This window comes from Sphaerodactylus townsendi, linkage group LG01, assembly GCF_021028975.2.
Source record: "Sphaerodactylus townsendi isolate TG3544 linkage group LG01, MPM_Stown_v2.3, whole genome shotgun sequence".
Classification (NCBI taxonomy): domain Eukaryota; kingdom Metazoa; phylum Chordata; class Lepidosauria; order Squamata; family Sphaerodactylidae; genus Sphaerodactylus; species Sphaerodactylus townsendi.
The window spans coordinates 7570655-7595854 of record NC_059425.1 but is presented as its reverse complement, the minus strand read 5'-3'; the positions used below and the strand labels follow the sequence as shown (position 1 = coordinate 7595854).

Sequence of the window (25200 nt, the reverse complement as noted above, 5' to 3'; positions counted from 1 at the left end):
CCATTGACAGCAACCGAGCTTACTCCCAGGTAAAGGATCACCCTTTAGCTCTTCCTATGAAAATCAGTAGGGTTTAACAGCGCTTAACAGGATTACCTACCTGCTTCCCCAAAACTAGGTCTGAGGTTTAATGCTAATAATCTCCCTGAAATAATTACACTATTATCACACTGGGGACACGGCAGGGGAAGGGGGAGGGGTACGTGGGGGAGAGGGAAGTAAAACTTTCACTTTCTGAAACCCAATAACCCCACCACCACAAAATAGAAGTAAAAAGGCAGTCAAGGAAGGCAATCCTAAGCAAGAATGCTGTGCGAGGAGTGGGATAACTTCGGGAAAGCTAAATTTGTGGAGCAGCCATCTGATCTGCGGTTTGTCCTTCACATGTCATCACAGCACTTGACTTCCCACAAAAATGCAACAGGAACAGAAAAATAAAAGCATGGAGAATATTTTGAAATGGTCCTCTCTGTCCCACATTTGCCGCTGTCAGAATGGTCCTAATTCTGACAAGTGGAGTGGGGAAGGGACGCTCAGGGCGGTAAGGGATGCTCTCCTCCCTTTCCTGCCAGTTGGTCGGAGCCTGGTCTAGCTCAATTCTTTATAGGTGTGAAATGTCTTTTGTCTTTTGTACTTTTGCTTTGATCCTGTGGGAATGGGATTGGCATCGCGAGCCGACCTTGCAAGATCTCTCCTCCCCATCCTGGGCTCCCAGGCACTAAAAGCCCCATCACTCTCTCTCCCAAGGGAGGGGGGGCTTAACAAACGGTTCATCCCAATCGGGGCGAGCGCCTGAATCCCACCACTGCGCCCGCCCTGCTCTTGGCAGATATACTCCTCCCAATGGAAGCCCCTCACCTGGACTGCTGCTTTTTAATCCTACCCCCCAAAGTTTTAGTTCGGTCCCAAAAGTTACACGCCAAGAAAAGCGTGCCAGCCTCCAGTCTCCCAAGCTTTGTGGGGAGAGGGGGTACTTGTGGAGTGGTAGATGGTACTTAGCAAATCAGATCAACTCAAGAGGACCTCCCTGAAGCTCAGACCCAGCCGGCAGCGCGCCTTGTGTACAGCCAGCCTGTGCAGCGTGATTCTCAACATGTTTGCTGGCAGCCGCCTCTGGCTGGGCGAGGGCGGAAGGGGGAGGGGGAGATGATGGCATGCGTGCCCACAGAGAGGGCTCCGAGTGCTGCCTTGGGTACCCGTGCCATAGGTTCGCCATCATAGGGTTAACGCAACGCTAGGGAAAATCCTATTGTTCTATGGTGTGAAATCCCCCATTCAAAAGCAGTTTTATAAGCATGTGAGTGGTCAGACAGGGCATTACAGCGGGCCTTAATAAGCATGTGTGTGCATTGCCATGTACGATGCGCATTACAGGCAAGATGCATCTACCACAACTAGAACAACTTATTATTACTATTACTATTACTATTACTATTACTATTACTATTACTATTACTATTACTATTACTATTACTATTACTATTACTATTACTATTAAATTTTAGTATACCGCCCTATCCCCGAAGGGCTCAGGAAGTAAAAACCAGAAGAGTGACATGTCAAGAAACACCGTTTGAACAAGTTGATGCTGATCAGAAAAAAAAACCTGGAACCCGGATTTATTAGAGACAGAGGCCAGAAAATGAGGATGGTCCCTAATAAACAGGGAAGAGGTGAAGCATACATAGACCAGCGTAGACAGGCTTCCCGAAAGCCCCTGTGACATCTTTAAAAACAAAAATCAGAGAGTCTTCTTGCTTTAGCGGCTTGTCGGTCGGAGATGTGTAGCCGATCACATCAGCCTAGAAAGGTCTCAAGCTGTAGAAATGTTTCAAAAAGTCCCGAGATCGGATGCTTTGAATCCACAGCCTTTCCCCATAGAGTCTCTCCAGCTGTTACATCTCATCTGCATGTATTTGCTTGGCAAGATCTCTGTCAAGCATGGGCTTCTTTGCTTTAGCCCGCAAACTTTCTGTTGGTTCTGTTTGGGAGTTCCTGAAGGGGCCCCGAGTGGATCCGTTCACCGGTCTCTCCACAATGCTGTCTTTGGCCTGGTTCTCTCCCCAGCTGGCATCTGGACCCAGCAAGCTTCCCTGTGGGGGTTCAGATTCCAGAAGTGGTTCTGGTTCATCAGCACTGGGGGGCTCCTCTGGATCGGAGAGTCTTCCCTCGGTCAGGATTGTTCTGGAGATCACTGCGGGAGAACCAAAAAAACGTTTGGAGAGTCGGAGGAGTTTAGAGGTTAGATTTCTGGCTTCAGATCTGGGAGCACCAAGATTAGGCTGACCAGACGTCCCGCTTTTGGTGGGACAGTCCCACCTTAAAACAATTTGTCCCGCGTACCGCGGGTTTTTACAAGTGTCCCGATTTTTGGAAGGCTGCCGCACTGCCTTCTGGAGCGCAAATAGCGGCAGATGTTCGGCAGTCCTCCCCGCGCCATCGCCGCAGCTACAGAGATCGCCATTTCGGCCTTCTGGGGCGCTCCCGTTTCCCGCCAAACGGGAGCACCCCAGAAGGCCATGTGCTCCTGCAGCTGCGCGCGCGAGCGGCCACCCACCTACCCACCCGTCCCGGTTTACAAAGGTGACCATCTGGTCACCTTAACCAAGATCAAAATGCCACTCTACCACGGAAGCTTACTGGGTTACCTTGGAGCTGTGAAGTAACTGCAGCGAGATCTATCTCTTTTTCCCCAAAAAACTTTTCTTTATTTTTTCTGGGGGGGGGGTTGGAGTGGGGAGAGAAATAAATACTTGGCTGTTGTCAGAGGCGTACTGGGTGAAAATGGTGCCCCGGGCATGACCCCCCCCCCCGCTGCCTGGGGAGGGCAGGAGCTGGCCTACCGCCGCGGCAAACAACTCAGCCGGTGAACAGCGTCCCGGCACAGAGGGAGCTGCCAGAAGAAGAGGCCGGGGGCAAGAACCTGGGGCCCCCCACATGTGACCAAATGGCATGCGCTTGGGGACATGTGACCGCTGGCTGTTGTGGATTTTCCGGGCTGTGTGGCCGTGGTCTGGCAGTTTTTGCTCCCAACGTATCACCTGCATCTATGACGGGCATCTTCAGAGGCATGTTGTGGCCACACAGCCTGGAAAACCTGCAACAGCCAGTTGATTCTGGCTGTGAAAGCCTTCAACAGTACGAATAAAAAAATATTCTTTAAATTGTTTTTAAAGTCATCTCTGCCTGGCCTACCTCACAAAGCTGTTGTGGGGATAAAGTAGAGGAGAAGAGAACAAAATAAACTGCTTTGGGTCCCCATTGTTACGAAATGGAATAAATAGATAAATAAGGTAAATAAAAGGAGAGCCAGAAACTTATTTTACAATATCGAGCAGGAACTTGGCCACCATTTTCAACTGCCTGGGATCCTCATTGTTCAAGAGGCAGTTCAATTTGGAATATGGAGGGCACAAGTAAGTCGGTGTTGAAAAAAACAAGCTAGGTCTGAGATCTATGAATTTCGGGCAGACTAATAGAACATGCTCCAAAGATTCCTCAGAGGTTGAGCAATATGGACATGTACGCTTTTTCTGTGAGTATGCCATGAATCTCTCCCGGGAGAAGGTAAGAGGGAATGTGTTTGCTCTTGCTCTGGCTCTCCTTTTATTTACTTATTTTCTTGAAGTTTGTACTGTATGAACTATGAGCAGTTGTTTTACCCTGTCAAACTCAGGATCATATTACTGCACAGTTTTATCTGTATTTTCTCTTGATGCCTAATAAAGGTCTTTGAATTTGAGATAAATAAGGTGAAGGAAGAAGAAGAGTTTGGACTTATATCCCACCTTTCTCTCCTGTAAGGAGACTCAAGGTGGCTTACAAGCTCTTTCCCTTCCTCCCCCCACAACAGACACCTTGTGAGGCAGGTGGGGCTGAGAGAGTTCTGAGAGAAGTGTGACTAGCCCACAGTCAACCAGCAGGAATGTAGGAGTGCAGAAACACATCTGGTCCACCAGATAAGCCTCTGCCACTCAGGTGGAGGAGTGGGGAATCAAACCCGGTTCTCCAGATTAGAATCCACCTGCTCTTAACCACTACACCATGCTGGAAGGGACACAGTCTGACAAGGGGAGCTCAAAAACTCATACGCCCAAAATCTTTTTGATCACTAAGGTACTACTGGACTCCAATCTAGCTAATCAGGGACGGGGAAACTACGTATTCCACACTTAGTTCCTTGGAGAGAAGACGACCAGATAGTTCCACAAGGTTATCAACAGGAGCATAGTTCCAGCAGAATTATTTCTGGCTTCAATATTCATTGCGACATAATTTCGTCCTTCACCTGGTCTAGAATTTTGCTTCAGAGATGCCCTGGAAACTTACAAGCAAGGCTATCTGGGGATTGCCACCATTCATTCCCAGTCCCTGATGTTCAGAGGTATACTGCTCCTGCACATGGAAGTTCTATCTATCCCAGAGATACTCAGGTGCCTCCTCCATCTCCCTTCCCCCTCTTTCTCTCCGACCTCATGTCTCTTCCACAAATTACCTCCAGAGGGTTGGTACTCCTCCTGGTTTACTTGGGTCCCCCGCCTCAAAGAGCAGTAGCTCGGCAGGATGAGAAGCCCGAGAGAGAATATGAGGATCTGTAGATGGGAATAAAGGTGTTTTAAAAGAAATCCTGAGACATAATAGATTTACAAAAACAAAATGAAGAGTCCTGTGGCACCTTTAAGACTAATTTATTGGGGCATAAGCAGAGGCGGGATCCAGCAGGTTCTCACAGGTTCCCGAGAGTAGGTTACTAATTATTTGTGTGTGCCGAGAGGGGGGTTACTAATTGGTGGTTTGGCCACGTGATTTTTGCCTGAGTTACGCCCCTCCTCTCAGCAGTAGCGCACAGAACTTGAAGCAGTCTAGCAGGAGGTGCACCGGAGTGCGTGGCAGCCTGCGCCTGCGTGCATTCGTTTCCCGCCCAAGGACTGGCGCAGCGGCTGTGTCCTTGCCACAGCCCCAGCCAGGAATGCCCCGCCCCTGGAATGCCCGGCCACGCCCCCGTTGTGCCCCGCCCAGCCCCATTGGCGCTACACCACAGTTTGAATCCCACCACCATGGGAACCTGTTACTATAATTTTTGGATCCCACCACTGGCCAGAGCACCGGTGGGTAATCGGCCACAAATAAAAGCATACAGCCTCCCCATGCGGTTCCCCTACTCCCCCAAGTACCACGAGGCAGGTGCTGGTCTGAGCGGCCTTGGTGGAAGTCTGCTTGATGAGGCCTTGGAGCTTCTGCAGCTGGCTGACCAGGGATCTGTGGGGAGAAAAAGCGTCAGGGATATAATTCCATACGGTCTACCTTCCAAAAGCGGCCATTTTCTCCAGGGGAAACGAAGTCTGAAGGGCAGTTATAATGTTGGGTGGATTCCAGGTTTCACCTGGACTTTGGCAACATTACCCCCACCAAAGGGGGTGCCACTCCACAGAATAGGCTAGCCACCTGCTCACTGCAGGGTTGAGAAACTTGTTGGACCACAGCAAAGCAGAGGTGATAAAATCAGTAGGGAGTGAATCTCAGGCCCTGACGTGGATAGCCCCAAGTTAGCCTGCTCTGGTCAGATCTCAGAAGTTAACCTGGGCCCCTTCCGCACACGCAAAAGAATGCGTTTTCAAACCACTTTCACAACTGTTTGCAAGTGGATTTTGCCATTCCGCACAGCTTCAAAGAGCACTGAAAGCAGTTTGAAAGTGCATTATTCTGCATGTGCGGAATGAGCCTTAGATTGGCTCTGGTTAGTGTTTGGATGGGCAACCTCCAAAGAATACCAGGTTGTGATGCATAGGCAGACAACGACAAAACATCTCTGAGGCCCCTTCTGCGCATGCAGAATAATGCACTTTCAATCCACTTTCAATGAACTTTGCAGCTGGATTTTACTGTGCAGAATCCACTTGCAGACCATTGTGAAAGCAGATTGAAAGTGCACTATTCTGCATGGGCGGAAGGGGCCTGAATGTCTCTTACCATGAAAACTCTTCGGAGTCGCCGTAAGTCAGTTGTGACTTGATGTCACAAAAAGAAGTAAACTTCAGGCCACCCTGTTACGGGTAAAGGCCCCGCTACCAAGGTGGAGTAATTGCATCTTTCAAAAAATGGGACCTCTGTACTTCGGGGCTGTTTTGAAACTGTTCCATCTGACTTAGGAGGTGGTTTGTAGCACAAGCTCAGAGCAAAGGCGTATCTAGGGTAGGGCAAGCTAGGGCTCATGCCCCAGGCGCTGATTGGGGGAGGTAGCAGAAAGCCTAGAGCACCCGCCACCCCAAAGCCTTGTCCTGCCAACATCAAACTGTGCCCCTGCCTCTGGACTCCATGCAGAGTTTTGGGGAGGGGTACATGTAACCCCTTTGTTAAGAATGGGATGGTCCAGGGGTGGAGACTGAAAGAAGCAGAAGGCTGCAGAACTCATGAAGTTGGAGGAAGCAAGGCTACTGGGCTTATAGTAATAAGAGATTACCTTGTTTCAGGTAACTGCAATGTTGTTGGAAACTAGAACATAAGAACTAGCCTGCTGGATCAGACCAGAGTCCATCTAGTCCAGCACTCTGCTACTCGCAGTGGCCCACCAGGTGCCTTTGGGAGCTCACGTGCAGGACATGAAAGCAATGGCCTTCTGCTGCTGCTGCTGCTCCAGAGCACCTGGTCTGCTAAGGCATTTGCAATCTCATTGGGAGATGTTGATTTTTGCTATATTGTAAATGTTAGAATTTGTTGTTTCAGGATTTTTTGCGTGTAATTGATTTCTTTTGGGGACCTTCATTGTCTCAAATCCAGTACACCAAGCATCTGGAGTCTTCACAAGCCACTCACTTGCAGGAAGAAATGGACTTGGGCATTATCGGACTGTAATTAGAGGGACGTGAAATGAAACTTAAACAGGACCTTGAATTGTTACGTTAAATGTTAATACTTGATGAGTGTTATATATGTTAAGGAAAAGTAAACAATTTTGTTTAAAAATTTAATTGTTGCAAAACTCCTTCCAGGTTCTGCCCCACTGAACCCGTGAGCTGAGGTTACACACGCAGTTCAAGGCTGGGTTCAGCCAGGTCTAGCTTTAAACCAGGGGCTCTGCCTCAGCCTGGCTGGGTCCAGCTTTATATTGCTGGCTCCAGCAGTGGCATAGGAGGTTAAGAGCTCGTGTATCTAATCTGGAGGAACCGGGTTTGATTCCCAGCTCTGCCGCCTGAGCTGTGGGAATTCAGATTATCTGGGGAATTCAGATTAGCCTGTGCACTCCCACACACGCCAGCTGGGTGACCTTGGGCTAGTCACAGCTCTTTGGAGCTCTCTCAGCCCCACCCACCTCACAGGGTGTTTGTTGTGAGGGGGGAAGGGCAAGGATGTAAGCCCCTTTGAGTCTCCTGCAGGAGAGAAAGGGGGGATATAAATCCAAACTCTTCTTCTTCTTCTTCCACCTCTGACATGGACTTGCGAGATGGAGCCAGCCGTACAAAGCTGGACCCAGTCATGGCAGAAGGTTCTGTTCAAGGCTGGGCTTGATATGACTGGATCCATCTTTAAACTGCAGACTTCAGCCTTGAACTGCCCCCCTGCCCCCCCAACTCCACATGGAGTGGGGGGAGAGCACAGAGCTCAATGCTGGGCAGTGTTTGTGTAACCTCTATCTGTGGGTTCTGTGGGGCAGAACTTGGAATGAGTTTGCAACAACAAATTTTAAAAAACAAAAACAAAATGGTTTACTTTCTTAACATATAACATATAACATCAACATTTAACATCACACTTCAAGGTCCTGTTCAGGTTGCATTTTCAAGTCCTTATATTTACAGTCTACTGATACTGCCAAGTCCAATTCTTCTTTGCAAGTTGGCTGGCTCCTGAAGACTCCAAGGGCTTGATGAACAGGATTCAACATGATGAAGGTTTCCAGGAGAACTCTCACCCATTACAAACATAAAAAACCCTTAACAAGGTGTTAAGGGCTTATACAAATCAAGGTCCGAGTCTGGTAGCCTTGTCTCCTCCAAACTGCATGAGCTCTGCAGCCTTCTGCTTCTTTGAGTCTCCACCCCTTTCTGGGTTAACCCATTCTGAGCATGGGGGTTACATTTGCCCTAGGCACCATCCTTAGGAGCTACTCCCCAATTGCTTAATCAATGATCTGGCCATAAAACTCTGACCTCAGTAACTAATTAGCATGCACACAGTTAACCCCTTCCTGTCTGAATTGTGACAGACACTTGCAAATCCCAACACACGGCCAGAATATGACAAATGAAACAGCCCAACAAGAAATGTAGCTGCAAAATGTGAAACTCTCCTAAAAATGCTTCACTTCTATTTTTCTTGAGAAGTGAAACTAGGGGAATTTTTAAAAAATAAAAATCACATCTTCATTAAAATTTGGTAAGGGCTGCCTAAGGTCAGAGCAAATTGATTTCACAAGCTGGAGCCAATATACATGTTGCTTTAGATGAACATGGGAAGAGGGATTAGTCTCCAAATGGCTTTCTAGTAGCCATGACAGCTAAATAAAACATCCATGTTCTGAAGCAGTCTACCTCTGAGTCTCAGATGCTGGGCATAAGGGAAGTCTTTGTGCATTGTTTTTTTTTTAGCCTGTCAAGGGAGCTGGGCTGCGAACATTGAATGCTAGATGGACTATTGGTTCGATTGAACAGCTCTCTTCTTATTGCTGGTTTACTGCAGACTGAAGGTTCACAACCTTTTTGAGCCAGTGGGCACCTTTGGAAGTCTGAAACAGTGTATGGATGCAGCCATAAAACAGCTGCTACAAAATGGCTGCCTCAGGAGGCAGAGATAGCCACAAAATGGCTGCTGTAGCTTAGTCACACACAGTAAAGATCCTTGTACTGTGGAGGTTGCTGCTGCCAAAACGACATTTTGAAAAATCTGCACTGCCAATCAAATCTCCAATGGCCAATCTGAAACCTTGCCGGGCAAAAGACCCACTTGGTTCCACTCGCTCTCTAAAAACACTCAAGAAACACCAGAAAAAGAGTTGGTGAGGACTAGAGTTCCCACAGGTAGCATGTTTGGGGTCCCCGTCCATGCATTCTTGCATTTGCTCCGAGGATATGGGCAAAGACAAACTCACACGTTGTGTGTCTGTAGTTCCTGCAATTTCTTCTGCAGTTCCTGGTTCTGGGCTGAATACGTGGCAACCCTGTCAAGAAACAAGCAAAGGGAATGGATGGTTAGGGTTTGCTCTTCAAGAGGCACCCTAAAGTGGGTGAGCATCAAGTTAAGAGGTGAGTTCTTGGAAGCTTTACATTCATCCTTCAATATGCCTGATACATCACCCTGCTAGATGCTGAAAATATCCATTAAGGGACTTAGCACCATTAACTGCTACAGAAGGGAAGGAACCACCTCTGGGTTGGCAGTGGCGTTCCTGCCTAGGGACAGGGGGTACCCTATGTCCCCGGGCACCCCTCATTTGGTCACGTGGGGGGGCGCCAACATTTCAGGGTCGTTTGTGGGTTTTTAAAATTTTTAAGTGTTTTTTCACGTTCCGGCCTGCAGGGGGCGCGTTTTTAAGGCTAGCAACACCAAAATTTCAGGGTACCATCCAGAGACTGTCCTGATGATACCACCCAAATTTGGTGATGTTTGGTTTAGGGGCAGCAAAGTTATGGACCCCCAAAGGAAGTGATCTAACCCAGTTTTTCATTTGGTCTAACCTGAGATCTAGTTACCCATTTGAGGGATCATAACTTTGGTCCCCCTGAACATAACTTCACCAAACTTGGGTGGAATCCCTCATATTGTTAACAGATGATACCTCGAAAATTTGGTGTCACTAGCTTTTAAAAAAAATACACTTCTTCAGGGCACCAAGAATGCTGTTATTTCAGCACCCACATTAAAAGCCACAATGGGGAATTTCTTGGAGTGTAGCAGGCTGCACATTTTTGAAGATAGAGGCACCAGACTTCGGTGGCTCCAGGAGGCCTTGGCAATAGGCATCCAGGTTTGGCAGACCTTGCTTCAGGGGTTCACCTATGGGCCCCCAAAAGGCTTATTTTGTTTTCCCGCTCCTGCACATGAAAGCCTGTGGGCTTAGCTCTCTCAGAACTCTCTCAACTCGCCGCCCCCCCCCCATTCCAGAAGCAAAGCTCACCAAGCTTGGATGCTATTACTCATGGTTTCTTGGAGCCACCTTGAAAGTCTGGTGCCTCTATCTTCAAAAATGTGCAGTCTGCCTCAGAAATTCCTCATTAGCTACAATGGAGCAAAGTCACTGCAAAACAAAGAATCTTGGGCAAATTTCTTGGGGTGCCTGGAGGGGGTGTATTTTAAAGCTAGTGACTACCTTTCAAAATTTCAGGGTGTCACCCAACTATTCTTATGATGTTACCTGCTTGTGAAGTTATGTTCAGGGGGACCAAAGTTATGGTCCCTCAAATGGGTAGCCCCCATCTCAGGTTAGCTCCCATTGAAAACAATGGGAATGGGGGCATTCCATTTGGGCGTCCATAACTTTGCTGCCCCTGAACCAAACATCGCCAAACTCAGGTGGTATCATCAGAGCAGTCTCTGGATGATGCCCTGAAATAATGGTGCTGCTAGCTTTAAAAATGTGCTCCCTGCAGGCCGAAAAAACACCAAAAATACCCCAAAAAAACCCAAATACCTTGCATTCGCATTTGTTCATATTTGGGCAGGACATAATCGGACAATTTTTGCCCAGATTCCAGCTGAATCTGCTATTTGTTTCATCTGAATCTCCAACTCTCAAAAGTGATGCTGTTTCAGGGTGGGGGAGAATCCAACCCCAAACAGCATCACTTTCCATTTTGTTTTAACCGGGGACCCCTGATTCTCCCTTTAAGGTAGGTTTAAAAGAAGAATCTGAGCTCCCTAGTTTAAACACCATTGAAAGTGGATTCCACTGGAGGTGTTTTGTGAGAGATGATGCTGACATTTGTTTGGTAAATGTTTTGCTGGGGGTGATTTGTGAGAGATTTACATGCTTAATACCCACTTGCACTGGCTTGGTGTTGTTTCTCAGGCTAACAACCTACCTCATAGGGTTGTTGTGATTAGGAAATTAGGAAAACAGTTGGTGGGGAGAGAGCCATGTATGTTTTGATGGGAGGGGGAAGTGTTTCTGTGAGCTAGTACAAAAAATCATTGTTTGGTCATGGTGGGGGAGGGTGGCAGCCCATACCCCGGGCGGGGAGGGGGGCGCCAAACTCAGGTTTTGTCCCCAGGCACCAGTTTGCCTAGGTATGCCCCTGCTGCCAGCAGAGGCAACCTCCATAGCAAACACATGTGACAAATGGCAGGCGGCACGGACAATCCCAGCAGTAGCCGAAAATTGTGGGCACAAGATGGGGAGAAACTGAAAGTAAGTACTCTAGTGGGGGAAAGGCTGAAAAAGAACCTAAACTGGCAATGCTTTTCTTTTTGTGCTACGTGGACAAAAAAAAGTCAAAACAGTTCTTTTTGAAACGTCTGCAAGAAGTTTTATTATCGTTATGTGGGATTGACCACTCTCAGTCTGGAGTGGAGAAAAGCGCAAATGGCTTTGAGTCCTCATTGGGGAGAAAGCCGAGGTATAAATGAAGCAAAAATGTAAATTTATTGGCACTGTCATTTCTGATCTATGGCCCCTTCCGCATGCGCAAAATAATGCGTTTTCAAACCACTTTCACAACTGTTTGCAAGTGGATTTTGCTATTCTGCACAGCTTCAAAGAGCACCGAAAGCAGTTTGAAAGTGCATTATTCTGCATGTGCGGAATGAGCCAATGTAAGTTCTATTATGGATTATGATGTTCTCATATTTTAATACTTGCTTACCTTAAAGGAATTCTTTTAATCCTTTAAAGTGCTTGCTAGCCTTTGCCAGAAAAGTGAGAGACAGTAAATTTTTATGATATATAAAATGAAATTAAACAGCTTCCCAGCTCTGTTCTCACCAGCAGAGGCGTATCTAGGGCAAATGTAGCCCAGTTCAAAATCTGAGTTTTCTGCCCGCCCGCCCCCCCCCCCTCGGGCAGCCGCCCTCCCCTACCAAGATCAGTGTATGGAGTCAGTATATGGACCTGGGGAGAAGGAGGAGGGGTGTGGGGGGCAATTTTCCTAACACTAATCCTAACCCCTAAATGGCCCCAACCTGTGGACATTTGCCCCCATATGTCCCCCTGGATGGTACTTACCGACTTTCCAACCCATCGATGTACTCCTTCTTCCGTTTGCGGCTGTCTTGAGCTGACTGTTTGTTCCTAATTTTCCGCCGCACTTTTTTCAGGACTCGTTCCTCTGCCTGCGTGTTTGGGTGGAAGAGGAACAGGGATTTGTCATCCACGAGTCCTCATCTAGGCTCTCCCAACCCTCACAAATCTCAGAACCACTGGCAATAATCTTTAAGATTTCCTGGAGAACAGGAAAACTCCCAGCAAACTGTAGGAGGGCTAACGTTGTCCCCATCTTCAAAAAGCAGAAAAAAGAAGCCTCAAACAATTAACGCCCAGTCAGCCTGACATCAATACCAGGAAAGATACTAGAGCAGATCATTAAACAGACAGTCTGTAAGCACTAAGAAGGGAATGCTGTGATCACTAAAACTCAGCATGGGTGTCTCAAAAATACCAGTAAGACATGCCAGACTTATCGTATTGATAGAGTGACAAGCTTGGTAGACGAAGAGAATGCTGTGGATATAGCATGGCTTGATTTCAGTAAGGCTTTTGACAAGGTTCCCCATGATATTCTTGCAAAAAAACCTAATAAAATGTGGGCTAGACAATGCTGCCGTAAAATGGATTTGTAACTGACTGACCAAACCCAAAGGGTGCTCATTAATGGGTCATCTTCATTCTGGAGAGAAGTGACTACTGGGGTGCCACAGGGTTCTGCCCTAGGCCCAATATTTTTATCAATGACTTGGATGATGGACTAGAGGGCATGCTAATCAAATTTGCAAATGACATCAAATTAGAAGGGCTACCTGATGCCCCAGATGAAAGGATCAGAATTCAAAATGGCCTTGAAAGATTAAACAGCTGGGCCGAAACAAACAAATGGATTTCAACAGGGAGAAATGTAACATATAACACTTCGGCAGCAAAAAAGAAATGCACAGCAACACCTGGCTTGACAACAGTACGTATGAAAGGGATCTGGGAGTCTTAGCAGAACACAAACTGAACACGAGTCAACAGTGTGATGTGGCAGCTAAGACAGCCAATGCAATTCTGGGCTGCATCAATAGGAGTATAGTGTCGCGATCGAGGGATGTAATATAGGCTGACCAGACGTCCTGCTTTTGGCGGGACAGTCCCGCCTCAAAACAACTTGTCCCGGGGGTTTTTCCAAATGTCCCGGGTTTTGGAAGGCTGCCGCACTGCCATCTGGGGCACAAGGCAGTGCGGCAGCCTCCCGCGCGGCTGCAGGAGCGCACGGGCTTCTGGGGCGCTGCCTGTCACAGGGCGGGAAACAGGAGCGCCCCAGAAGGCAGTGCACTCCTGCAGCTGCGCGCGCGTGGCCGCCCGCCTGCCTGTCCCGGTTCGTGAAGGTGACTATCTGGTCACCTTAATGTAATAGTATCTGTCCATTTGCACTGGTCAGACCTCACCTGGAATATGGGCTAGCCTGGGCCATCCAGGTCAAGGGTCTGTAATCTACACCCCATATTTTTATTGATTAAAATATTTATGGCTGCAAAGGAGATATTTTACTGCTGAACCACAGCCCAACCCTGCCCTGATTCCATATCCATTTGCATCTCTTCTGCAGCCAGGACCTTCTCATTCGCATAGCCCACATACCTTGGTGAGAGGTAGGTTTCCTTGCACCGAAACGCCCTCCTGGCTCAGTAGCCGCTTTTCCTCGTCGGACAAGAAGAAGCCAGGGATATGATATGGCAGGAAGGAGCCCTTTTCCACCCACCCGGAGGCAGACAGTGTGAGCTGAAGCCAGTCAGAGGAGGGCAGCACGCAAGACCAATGCAATAAAATACAAACAAACAAACAAATAATAATGGACACCGCCTCTGGGGAAGCGCATCTGTTGCCACCCCCTTCTAAGAACTAGCTTGCTGGATCAGACCAGAGTCCATCTAGTCCAGCACTCTGCTACTCGCAGTGGCCCACCAGGTGCCTTTGGGAGCTCACGTGCAGGATGTGAAAGCAACGGCCTTCTGCTGCTGCTGCTCCTGAGCACCTGGTCTGCTAAGAAGAAGAAGAAGAGTTTGGATTTATATCCCCCCTTTCTCTCCCGCAGGAGACTCAAAGGGGCTTACAATCTCCTTGCCCTTCCCCCCTCACAACAAACACCCTGTGAGGTAGGTGGGGCTGAGAGGGCTCCGAGAAGCTGTGACTAGCCCAAGGTCACCCAGCTGGCGTGTGTGGGAGTGTACAGGCTAATCTGAATTCCCCAGATAAGCCTCCACAGCTCAGGCGGCAGAGCTGAGAATCAAACCTGGTTCCTCCAGTTTAGATACACGAGCTCTTAACCTCCTATACCACTGCTGCTCCTAAGGCATTTGCAATCTGAGATCAAGGAGGATCAAGATTGGTAGCTACTCCTTTAATTGACAATTATAATCGACTTGTGGGGCTTGTTGTCCTAAGATGTGATAATTGCTCACTTAGGTGGACTTAAAACACCGTGGAGCAAATTAGAAAGGCCGCTTGCTGGTTGTTAGCTGCGGTGGTTGGATGACATCTCCAGATTTTGGCAGGAGAAAGTCACAAAATATCAGGGGCTGAGGTGCCGCCAATGTAGAAGGGCAGCTGCCTGGGGGGCCATTTTACAGGGGATCCTTGTGGCATTTCACTGTTTTTCCACATTTCACTGCACCTCGCCAGTTTTAGGTCTTAACCTACTGCATCTGTGTATGGTTCTCCAGTTGCACAGGGGCAGATAGGAAGGCGCTCCAAAGGGTGCACAGAGGATTATCGGCTGCCCTCTCCCCTCCTTGGAAGATCTCTATAATTCCCGAAGCCTAAAGAAAGCCCAAAATATTCTGAGAGACCCGTCTCATCCAGCACACTCTCTTTTTGAACTGTTACCATCCGGCAGACGATACAGGTCTACCAAAACTAGGACAAAGAGGCTTAGAGACAGCTTCTACTCTAGAGCTGTGGCTATGCTGAACTCCGTGGCTTCGTGTTGATGTGTTTGAGGCTGTGTAGGGATGGGTGGAGGGAGGGGAAAGTGAGGATGGGGTATGAGTCTGAAATTGTGTGCATCGAGGAATGCTGCTGTAAATTTCGTTGTGCGTGCACAATGACAATAAAATGCTTATGCTTATGCTTATGCTTTGAAGCTTGCTTTGGAACAGTCTCTAGAACTGGCGCTCTCCCCTGTGGTGCCATTTATTCAGAACCTTTCCCCCTCTGGCATGGCATCTCTGAGTACATGCAGAGTGCCCTTTCTTTTGAGATACCACAACAATCCTCAAGTCCCTCTTAGGGTTAGGATTTTTCCAACCTTTAACTAGTATTGGACCTGAGGGATATCAGCCTATGCACTAGCGCCAACTGCTGGCTAAAGGAGGATAGTACAGCAAAATCAGCCTGATCAATGGGGCAGGCTCTTTCATAAGCATAAGCATTTTATTGTCATTGTGCACGCACAACGAAATTTAGAGCAGCATTCCTCGATGCACACAATTTCAGACTCATACCCCATCCTCACTTTCCCCTTCCTCCACCCATCCCTACACAGCCCCAAACACATCAACACGAAGCCGCGGAGTTCAGCATAGCCACAGCTCTAGAGTAGAAGCTGTCTCTAAGCCTCTTTGTCCTAGTTTTGATAGACCTGTATCATCTGCCGGATGGTAACAGTTCAAAAAGAGAGTGTGCTGGATGAGACGGCCCCTCTAAGAACAGTTTCAGTTTTCTTTAGGCTTCAGGAGTTATGGTGAGCTCCTTCCCAAGGAGGTGAGAGGGCAGCCGATAATCCTCTGTGCAGTAGTGATCACCCTTTGGAGCGCCTTCCTATCTGCCACTGTGCAACTGGAGAACCATACACAGATGCAGTAGGTTAAGACTTAACTGCAATAGGTCAGAGCAGGTCAGGTGGCAGGACCTTGGTTTGGCAGCCTGAGGGTCAAGTCCCTTCTAATGCCCTTCTCCAGTCCCAGGACCTTACCTGGTCCCCGGATATCTCCGCCATGCTGGTTTTCGCCGTGTTCTCAAAGAGGACTGGTGAAATTTCACTAGTAATGCAGGCCTCGGGAAACATGACCGGGGGAGTCCAGTTTTCTGGGGAACCCAAGACAGGTGGTTTCAAGCCAGAGGTGCATGAATTTCAGGGACGGGACAGGGGTAGGTTTGCCTGCTGCCCCTGCTACTCCTGAAACTCAATGAGACTTGATATGAAATGCATTGTCAAGTCACAGCTGACTTATGGCGACCCTGTAGGGCTATGGTGGCGAACCTTTGGCACTCCAGATGTTATGGACTACAATTCCCATCAGCCCCTTGGCCATGCTGGCAGGGGCTGATGGGAATTGTAGTCCATAACATCTGGAGTGCCAAAGGTTCACCACCACTGCTGTAGGGTTTTCAAGGCAAGAGACACTCAGAGGTGGTTTTCCACTGCCTGCCTCCACAAGGGCTGAGTGAGTTCTGAGAGAACTGTGGCTGGCCCATGGTCTCCCAGCAGCGTTCATTGTGGAAGAGGGAGGAATCGAACCTGGTTCTCCAGATTAGAATCAAGTTGGATATTTCCATGTGTACCTTCAACCCCAATGCGCCACCATAAAGGCTAGGGATTACCAACGACCTGTTTCAGTTCTTCAGTGGAACTAGCAACTGTTTGGAGAATGCATTTCTTTATGTGCATGCGAGTGATCTGCCTTTTCTCATCTTCTTGGGATGTATCTCTAAAGACCAATTCCTGATGGCAAACAAAAGGGAAGGGTCTTCATGCCCAACTTGTATGTTTTCTGCGGGTATCTGGATGGGCATTCTGGGGAAAGAACGCTGGACCAGACAGTCCGACCCTGCAGGGCTCTTCTGATGAAAGGTACTTTATCATAGAATCATAGAGTTGGAAGAGACCTCAAGGGCCATCAAGTCCAACCCGCTGCAATGCAGGAACACATAATCAAAGCACTCCTGACAGATGGCCATCCAGCCTCTCTTTAAAAACCTCCAAAGAAGGAAGTCTCTTTAAAAACCTCCACCACACTCTGAGGTAGTGGATTCCACTGTCGAACAGCCCTTACTGTCAGGAGCTTTTTCAGGTGAAATCTCTTTTCCTTCACCTTGGACTCATTACTCCTGGTCCTCGTCTCTGGAGCAGCAGAAAACAAGCTTGCTCCCTCCCCAACATGACATCCAGTGGTGGGATCCAAAAATTTTAGTAACAGGTTCCCATGGTGGTGGGATTCAAACAGTGGCGTAGCGCCAATGGGGCTGGGTGGGGCACGACGGGGGCGTGGCCGGGCATTCCGGGGGCGGGGCATTAATAATTTCTCTGTTACTGTAAAAAACTCTTACTGTAAAAAAAAGTTCCTAATTTCCAGCTGGTATCTTTCTGTCCATAATTTACACTCATTATAGCAAGTCCTATCGTCTGCTGCCAACAGAAACAACTACTTCTCCTCTAATTGACTGCCTGTCAAATACTTCATACTTTCAAATACTTAATTTTGTTTCTAGAAATCAAAAGAAGGATACTTTCCTGAAACAAGGAACTTGACCATATTTCTAAAACATGTTTTTAAAACAGCCCAACAGGGAGAATTATCCTGTTTTCTACCTTCGCTAACCAGCTATATAGGAAACAACAGGACTTTATGATTTTTGGACCTAATGGAATTTCTAACGGAAAAGCAGACCCAATTAGTAACCCCCTCTCGGCACACACAAATAATTAGTAACCCACTCTCGGGAACTGGTGAGAACCTGCTGGATCCCACCTCTGATGACATCCCTTCAAATATCAAAACAGGGCTATCATGTCACCTCTTAATGTTCTCTCCACCAAACAAAACATCCCCAGCTGCCTGAATCTCTCCTTGTAGGGCTTTGGCAGCTCAAATCTTTCAAAGTTTATCTTAGCTAAATTACAGGGAAGTAAAGTTTGTTTCCAAGGAGTCAGAAGAAGAAGAAGGAGAAGGAGAAGGAGAAGGAGAAGGAGAAGGAGAAGGAGAAGGAGAAGGAGAAGGAGAAGACTTTATTTACAGTCAATGACCAAATATAGGAAGACAGAAGCAACCTTCACTTACAGTTGCCAGCTTTGGGTTGGAAAATGCCTGGAATTTCAGGGCAGAGGCTGTGGAGTGTTAGATGTAGGCAAGAGGGGAGGGATCTCAACAGGGTTTAATGCCCAAGGCCCACCCTTCAAAGGGGAACAGATCTCTTTACTCTGGAAATCAGTTGTGGGAGATCTCTAGGCCCTCCCTGGAGTCTGGCAACTGTACGGCTTCAGTCCAGTAGCTCTTCCAGGCCTTAAAATTTACAAAGAGAAGAAGAAGAAGAGTTTGGTGTTTATCCCCCCTTTCTCTCCTGTAAGGAGTCTCAAAGGGGCTTACAATCTCTTTTCCCTTCCCCTCACACAACGAACGCCCTGTGAGGTGGGTGGGGCTGAGACAGCTCCAAAGAACTGTGACTACACCAAGGTCACCCAGCTGGCATATGTTGGAGTGCACAAGCTAATCTGGTGCCCCAGATAAGCCTCCACAGCTCAAGCGGCAGAGCGGGGAATCAAACCTGGTTCTCCAGATTAGAGTGCACCTGCTCTTAACCACTACACCACACTGGCTCTCTTCTCCCCACTGAAGAAGGTAGAAACAAAGAAAGCAGGCAGTGGATGGAACAGGAAGAAAGGATGAATCTGAATGAAACCACCTAGTCAACAACCCCCACAGGAACTGGCAGCTACGTATCCTCTCCTCAGGCCCATGTTTACCTCGGTGGCTGGAGAAGAGGTTGCCCGGCAGAGTTTCCCCTTCCGTCAACCCAGAGTCACAGATGACCTCGTAAATGGCTGTGGGGGATAAATCTGGGGGGACAGCCGTGTTTTGTGAGGGGGTGTCTGCATGGGGGTCATCCGAGATCCCGCTGTCGCTCTCCGGGGAGGCCAGGGGGCTCCTGGAACTGTAGATCTCGTTCGGATCGATGAACATTTGCAAGAGGTCTTCCGGGTCGCTCTCATTCTGGATCTGGAGCAGAGACACACAATGTAAGTGGGGCAGGCTGGCCTTTGTGGGGTGGGGATTCGTAGCAGGTTGCGTGGAGGTTGTTGGTCCATGCAGATTCTGCTCCATGGACTTCTCCTGACAGGAGACGACACCCCCGCCCCGCTTGTGTTTTTTTATTTCCCCTAATTGTCTTCAAAATGATATGATAAATATATTCACACAGAGGTGGATTCCGCACAGCATAAATATAATGTCTTTAGGATGTCATGAAAAGATTCATTTGGGGGATTTTGTGTTCCCACAGCATGGGAGAACACAAGCGTCGCCAGCCAAAACGGATCTTTCCCCCCATCTGCTGCACAGATCTCTTGTCAGTTTCACAGTGGCGACCGCCATTTTGTGTGCTACTGCGGAGATTATCTTTGGAGATTCCCCGTAGAGGTTTCCTCTGCTTGCACTTCATCCGTTTGCTAGTCCACTGTAAAAAGTAGATGAATAAAGTTTGTTTAGCCCAGTGATCCCATGCAGGAGTCATTTTTCCTTTTGTTTTGTTTTGAGGAGGCTGTCTGTGAAGCTGCGCCGACACAAATATGCGCATATTGCAGCTTCTCTGATCATGTTGACGTAGCTTCGCAGACATCCCCCTCAAAACAAAAAAAAGGAAAAACGACATGTATGTGGGATCACTAGGCAAAACAAACGTTATTCATCTACTTTTACAACGAAATAGCAAATGGATGAGTTGCAAGAGGAAACCTCCGTGGGGAATCTTCATGGACAATCTGTTGTAGCACACAAAATGGCAGGCGTTAGTGAGGGAAACGAAAGTAAGAGGTTTGGGCGGGAGAAATAAAGCATTTTCTACCTGCTTGTGTGTAGGGATGAGCCGCTGACCCAGCAGCACCATAGGCAGAGCGCTGGCATGCCAGCCCAACTACGGCCTTCTGGTCGCACCCGCTCCCCTGCCCCCACCCCCTGATGAGTCACAGGTCATGAACTACCTGGCTCACAACCACCGGGTGTCCCAGACAAAGGGACAATAGGGCTTCTGCCCCCAGGTGCGGATTAGGCCCAGACGCGGACACCTCTTCCCACACGTAGCAGCCAGATGAGATCATACATCACATGATGAGCTCCCGCTCTCCCGGTCTCCCGCTCTCCCGGTCACCTACCGATCCACCCCTTTGCACGCCCCCACTAGAACCCTAATAAAAGGTGCGAGGAACTAGCACGCGGCAGAGTTGCCAGGATCACGGACCCCGCTGCTGGCTCTCTCCACCAGATGATATCTCCACGTCTCGTCTCGTTCTTACGCTGACTTCGCAGGCACGACTACAAGCTGGTGCCGAAACCCGGGAATCCTCGAACCTCCACCCTGCTTACCGTCGCCTGGGAAAGGGTTGTCAAGGTATCGACGTTTCGATCGGGCGCATCCAGGGACTCCCCTTATCCGGTAATACCACCGGGCTGGATTTCGGCGATCCAGGGACTTATCTCGGTACCGCTTCCACCGCTGGATTGGCGAGATCCAGGGGATCCGAGTTCCAGGACACTCTCTTGTCCGACGAAACAACGGTAAGTATGGGAGCTTGCAAAAGCAGGGCTTATGACAAGCACGTTAGCGAGTTGAAAGCGCTAGCGAAAAGCGGCAGGGTCTCCATAAAGAGAGGGGAGCTGCGCAAATTGGTTGAGGAGATTGAAGCTCAATGTCCATGGTACCCAGAAAGGGGGACATTGAATCTTAAGGATTGGGAAAACATCGGGCGCACTTTTCTACACAGAGCCTCGCGCTACGATGTCACTCGCGTTACCGACGTGGAGACAATGTTATGTCGCGCATCAGCCTGGTATAATCTATGGCTCCCTTTGCCACAGATCACCGCCTTTCGGTCTTCAGCTTCCAGTTTCACCCTCGGAACTTTCTCTATCCACTTCAAATTGGACGCTTCGTCCTCCTTCTGCCTCCCTTGTTTCCCCTTCGGCCTTCAAATCTCTTTCCTTGCTGCTCAGCTTCCTCCTCCGGCTTCGCCCCTTCTTCATTTTCTGAAGCCACCGCGACCGCCAGCACCATCGCAATGGCGCTGGTTTCAAAACCCTAGCAGAGCCGTGATAGCCACGATCTGCAAAAAAAGGAAACCCTGACAGAAGACGCATGCCGCATATCCTTGCCATGTGCCCCGTCCACTACACCGATCATGAGGGGGAGGATGGCATCATTCGGCGAGTTGTCGGTCACCGCCCCCTAGGTTAAGCAACATATCTCACTTCGAACTCCGCAAGGCAATGCGGGACGAGGGAATAACCAGCCCCTATGTGAGAGGCATGCTGGAAGCAGTCAGCGTAGGAATCACCTAATGGTTCCAGAGGACTGGAAAACCACCTTTCAGATGCTCTTGAACCCCGCATTGGTATGTGGTCTGGGGAAAGCGAGCACCGCCAGCAGTGCGTGAACAGAGGTGAGCAACCTCTGGCGGCGCTTACACCGCCAAGGCAGAAGCTTTACGGCCGCGAGGCTTTCGCCAACCCCAACGATCAGATTGTTCCAAGCAGAGCTGGCCACCTTTGGCGGGTCGCCTCTGACTGTGCCTACAAGGCGTTCGTAAAGGTCCCCAGTGCCAGGCAGCCAACCCAAAGTTTCTCTACCATCCGACAAAAGCCCCAAGAGCCCTATGCTGACTTTGTGAACAGGCTCCAGGAAGCCCTCAAAAGGCAGGTAGATAGCGAGGTGGCCCAGAACGAGCTCCTTTTGAGCCTCGCCAAGGAGAACGCCTCCACTGAGTGCCGCAGAGCAATCACGGGCCTAGGCAGGGACCCCGAACTGGCCGACATGCTTAAGGCTTGCCAGGACATTGGGTCCTCCACCCACCAAGCCAGTCTCCTCGCCGCAGCACTCTCCACCGCCAGGGGACAGCCCCAGGATGATTGCTTCAATTGCGGCAGGCCAGGACACTTCCGGAGGGAATGTAGGCTGCCCGGCGGGGGGGCCTACAATCCCGACGGAGGGGGATCCTCCCCCAGGAGGCGAAGACCCCCAAGGCAGCCAAAAACCCGATGCCCCCAGTGCCAGAAAGGCTTCCACTGGAGAAGCGAATGCCCGTCGGGAAACTTCCGCCCGGGCATCTCCCCAGCCCAGGAACAAGGAGGAGATTACTAGAGCAGCCCCAAACACCGAGACCCATGCCCAAACCACTCCCCTCTCGTGGCATTTCGCTCACATGCACCCAGCCTATATCCTTTAAGTTCCCCCAATGGCGTCCCGCGTTGCCCCAACCCAGTATAGCGACCCCATCCCAACAGGGACCATTGGGCTGGTGTTGCCAAAGGCTTCCGCCGCTGAGCAGGGATTGTTCATCATCCCAGGAGTCATCGACTCCATGCACCAGGGGTCCATCCACCTCCAGGTATGGACAAACATCCCGCAGGAGCTGCCCAGCGGAACCAGCTGCGCACAGCTGATCCTCCTGCCCCATGCGCTGCCCGCCATCAGCTCGGTAGAGGCCACGAGCCCAGACAGCCATCAGAGCGCCGCCAACACCACCGTAGCAGCGGTGGAAACACCCATCGGAAACTCCCGCCCGTACCTGGAGCTCACCATAGAAGGGTGTCCGTTCAAGGGACTGGTGGACACCGGCGCCGACGTAACTGTCATCAGAGCAGCCGAGTGGCCTGATCAGTGGCCTACCGAGGCTTGCCCGCGCATCTGGGGAGTGGGGGGGAAGCAAACCGCGAGACGGAGCGTCCGCCCGCTCACGGTCCACAGCCCAGGGCTCGAACGACAGCTCACAGTCCGCCCCATCATTTTGGACATCCACGTTAACCTTTGGGGAAGGGATCTCATGAGTCAGGTAAAGACTACTCTAGTTTGGGATGGGTAAATCCACTCTCGCCATGGCCGCACCCCAGAAGAAGAACAGATGGCGGCTGGCCACGTCGAGATCCCCACCCCCCAGCTCTGGTTGTGTTCCCCACCTTTGCCCCAGAGCCCCCGCTCTGGAACGTCTTCCCTCTTCCCCATTTTGTTCTGTCCTTCCAACCAGCAAAGGCGGGAGGGCCAATTGGCTGACTGGCCCTCCCTGGATTAAAATCTGGGCCCGTCCTGGTACCGCAGCACTGCCAGGACAGGCCCCAAGTTAAGGGGAGGCCGCCGCCATCTGCACCTACTCACAACCTGTTAGGTTGTGGTCGCCCGGTGCATGGCGTCTTATTCCGCGCATGATACCTTTACCAGTACCATGTTCGAGGCCAGGCGCTTTGTACTAATGTCCGCATTTCTATAAGGAGTGGTTTCGGCAGGCGGCATTTCCCCAAGATAAATTGATCACAAATTTAGCACCGCTACAGCCTCTCTGCGTCAACCCCCGAAGTCACGGTAAGTACATTCCCCGTCGCAAGGAAGACCCCTCTCCCATCTGTGTTGGAATTCTACCCCTAATCGCCTGATTGCTTTGTCTCCCTGATGCACCCCTCACCCCCAAAGCGCCCTCAATGTCTTTTGTTTTGCAAATTAAGCATGCATACCCACAATTCCCTCAGGGTCCGCTCGCCCCCCCTCCCTCGGGGCTCGGACCCTCGCCTTGACGCGCCCTAATGACGTTTTGAAGCCAGCTTTCCACCAGGATCGCCTACCCTCCGCCCTTCCTGCCAAACAACCTAAAGAAAGAGGAGTAGGCGGCCCCCTACAGATTGCACTAAAAGCAATCCTCACGTAGGCTGCAAAATAAGCCTATTCATACTCTGGAAACAAATCTCACCTTTGAATTCGAGATCTTGACTCTCCCGCCATCTGTTCCCTGACCGAGCCTGGAGGGACCCTCGCCCCTCCCTTGGCAATTCCTGGGGAAGGGGGTGTGTTTCCCAGTCCTTCCTTCCTACAGGTCCCTCTGTGAATTCTGACTTTCGCTTTATGACCGGCCAGCCCATGCGAATGGCGCCAGCAGGAAACCAACTCCTATCCTAGAGAGATGGAGCCGATCTCTCTGGAGGATCCCGCCAAGTGGGCTCCTCGACGGGAATACCGGCCAGCTTGGCCAACGCCTCGGACGTGCTCCAAAAGACCCGGATGACCTGGGGATGTCAAGGCTTACTCACTCAGCCAGGCTTGGGGAGTTATTATGAGCATTGTGCGAAGGCTGCCCCTTTCGGACACACTCCGCCGAGGATCTCTTAAGCTACGCCATCTTATAATATCATCACCGCCAACTCAGCAGTCACCATCCTCTGCCTGCTCTGCTGCCTCCTGCCGGTGGCAGTCGGTCACCCCCTGATGAGCTTTGACCAAACCAACATCTGGGAGCGGTTCGCTGCCGCTGCCAACGTTTCAACCTTCTGCCTGGGCCAGTACCTAGGAGTCGGGAGCTTGCTAAGCTCCTGCCTGCTCCCCGTTTGCAAAGCCCCTGGAGACTTCCTAGCGGAGTCTGGCTTAAGTCCCTTTATGAATGCCTCGTCCATCAAGTACTCCATGAGCGCCGATTGGGGACCCGTCGTCCAAACCCTCCCGGCCGGCGCTCTCTCCCTCGTCACTAAAACTGTTGCTAACCACAAGTCCAACACCTGCGCCCGCATTGCCGGCGTGGCAGGACGAGAGACCGGCCCGGGTCCATTCACCGGCTCGGCCAACTGGAACTGCACACACATGGAGGATATTCCCCCCGTGTACGGAAACATCCTGCTCCCCAAGGGTTGGTTCTGGACTTGCGGGGAGAGAACCTTTAACTACATCCCTGCCCGGCTTTCTGCCGGGACTCTCTGCTGCCTCAGCCGCCTCACCATCGTCCTGCCCCAGGCTCCGCCCCAGGAGCCCGGGCGCCGCCGCTCCGCTCTACCCCTCGACCCCTCTTGCCGGAGCGACGCGGTCGCCCTCTCCGAAGCGGAGTTCGTCTCCCTCGCGACTTCCCTAGTGGGAGTCCCCGGACTTGCTTCTTACAACGCTAAGACTATTGGCCGGCTGGCCTGTGCCCTTGCGAAGTCTATAAACTCTACCTCCATCGCTCTGGATGCCCTGGCCTCCGAGCAACAAGAACTTCGTCAAGCGACTTTAGATAACCGTGCCGCTATTGATTATCATTATTGCATCACCAAGGTTGTGAAAGTGTACGTAATATG

General features: G+C 50.1%; 1 protein-coding gene across 1 annotated transcript in view; it reads right to left on the bottom strand.

The window, feature by feature from the left end:
• Nucleotides 1-1602: 1602 nt before the first annotated feature.
• CREB3L4 (cAMP responsive element binding protein 3 like 4) overlaps nucleotides 1603-25200 on the bottom strand; it is a 31178-nt gene continuing 7580 nt past the window's right edge. Inside the window, exons 3-10 of the mRNA XM_048509886.1 lie at nucleotides 18867-19119; nucleotides 16098-16210; nucleotides 13766-13906; nucleotides 12155-12261; nucleotides 9086-9154; nucleotides 5175-5259; nucleotides 4496-4592; nucleotides 1603-2194 (exon numbers count right to left, since the gene is read on the bottom strand). Coding sequence (XP_048365843.1) covers nucleotides 1896-2194; nucleotides 4496-4592; nucleotides 5175-5259; nucleotides 9086-9154; nucleotides 12155-12261; nucleotides 13766-13906; nucleotides 16098-16210; nucleotides 18867-19119 — 1164 coding nt within the window. The 3' untranslated portion in view covers nucleotides 1603-1895. The remainder of the gene's footprint in view (nucleotides 2195-4495; nucleotides 4593-5174; nucleotides 5260-9085; nucleotides 9155-12154; nucleotides 12262-13765; nucleotides 13907-16097; nucleotides 16211-18866; nucleotides 19120-25200) is intronic.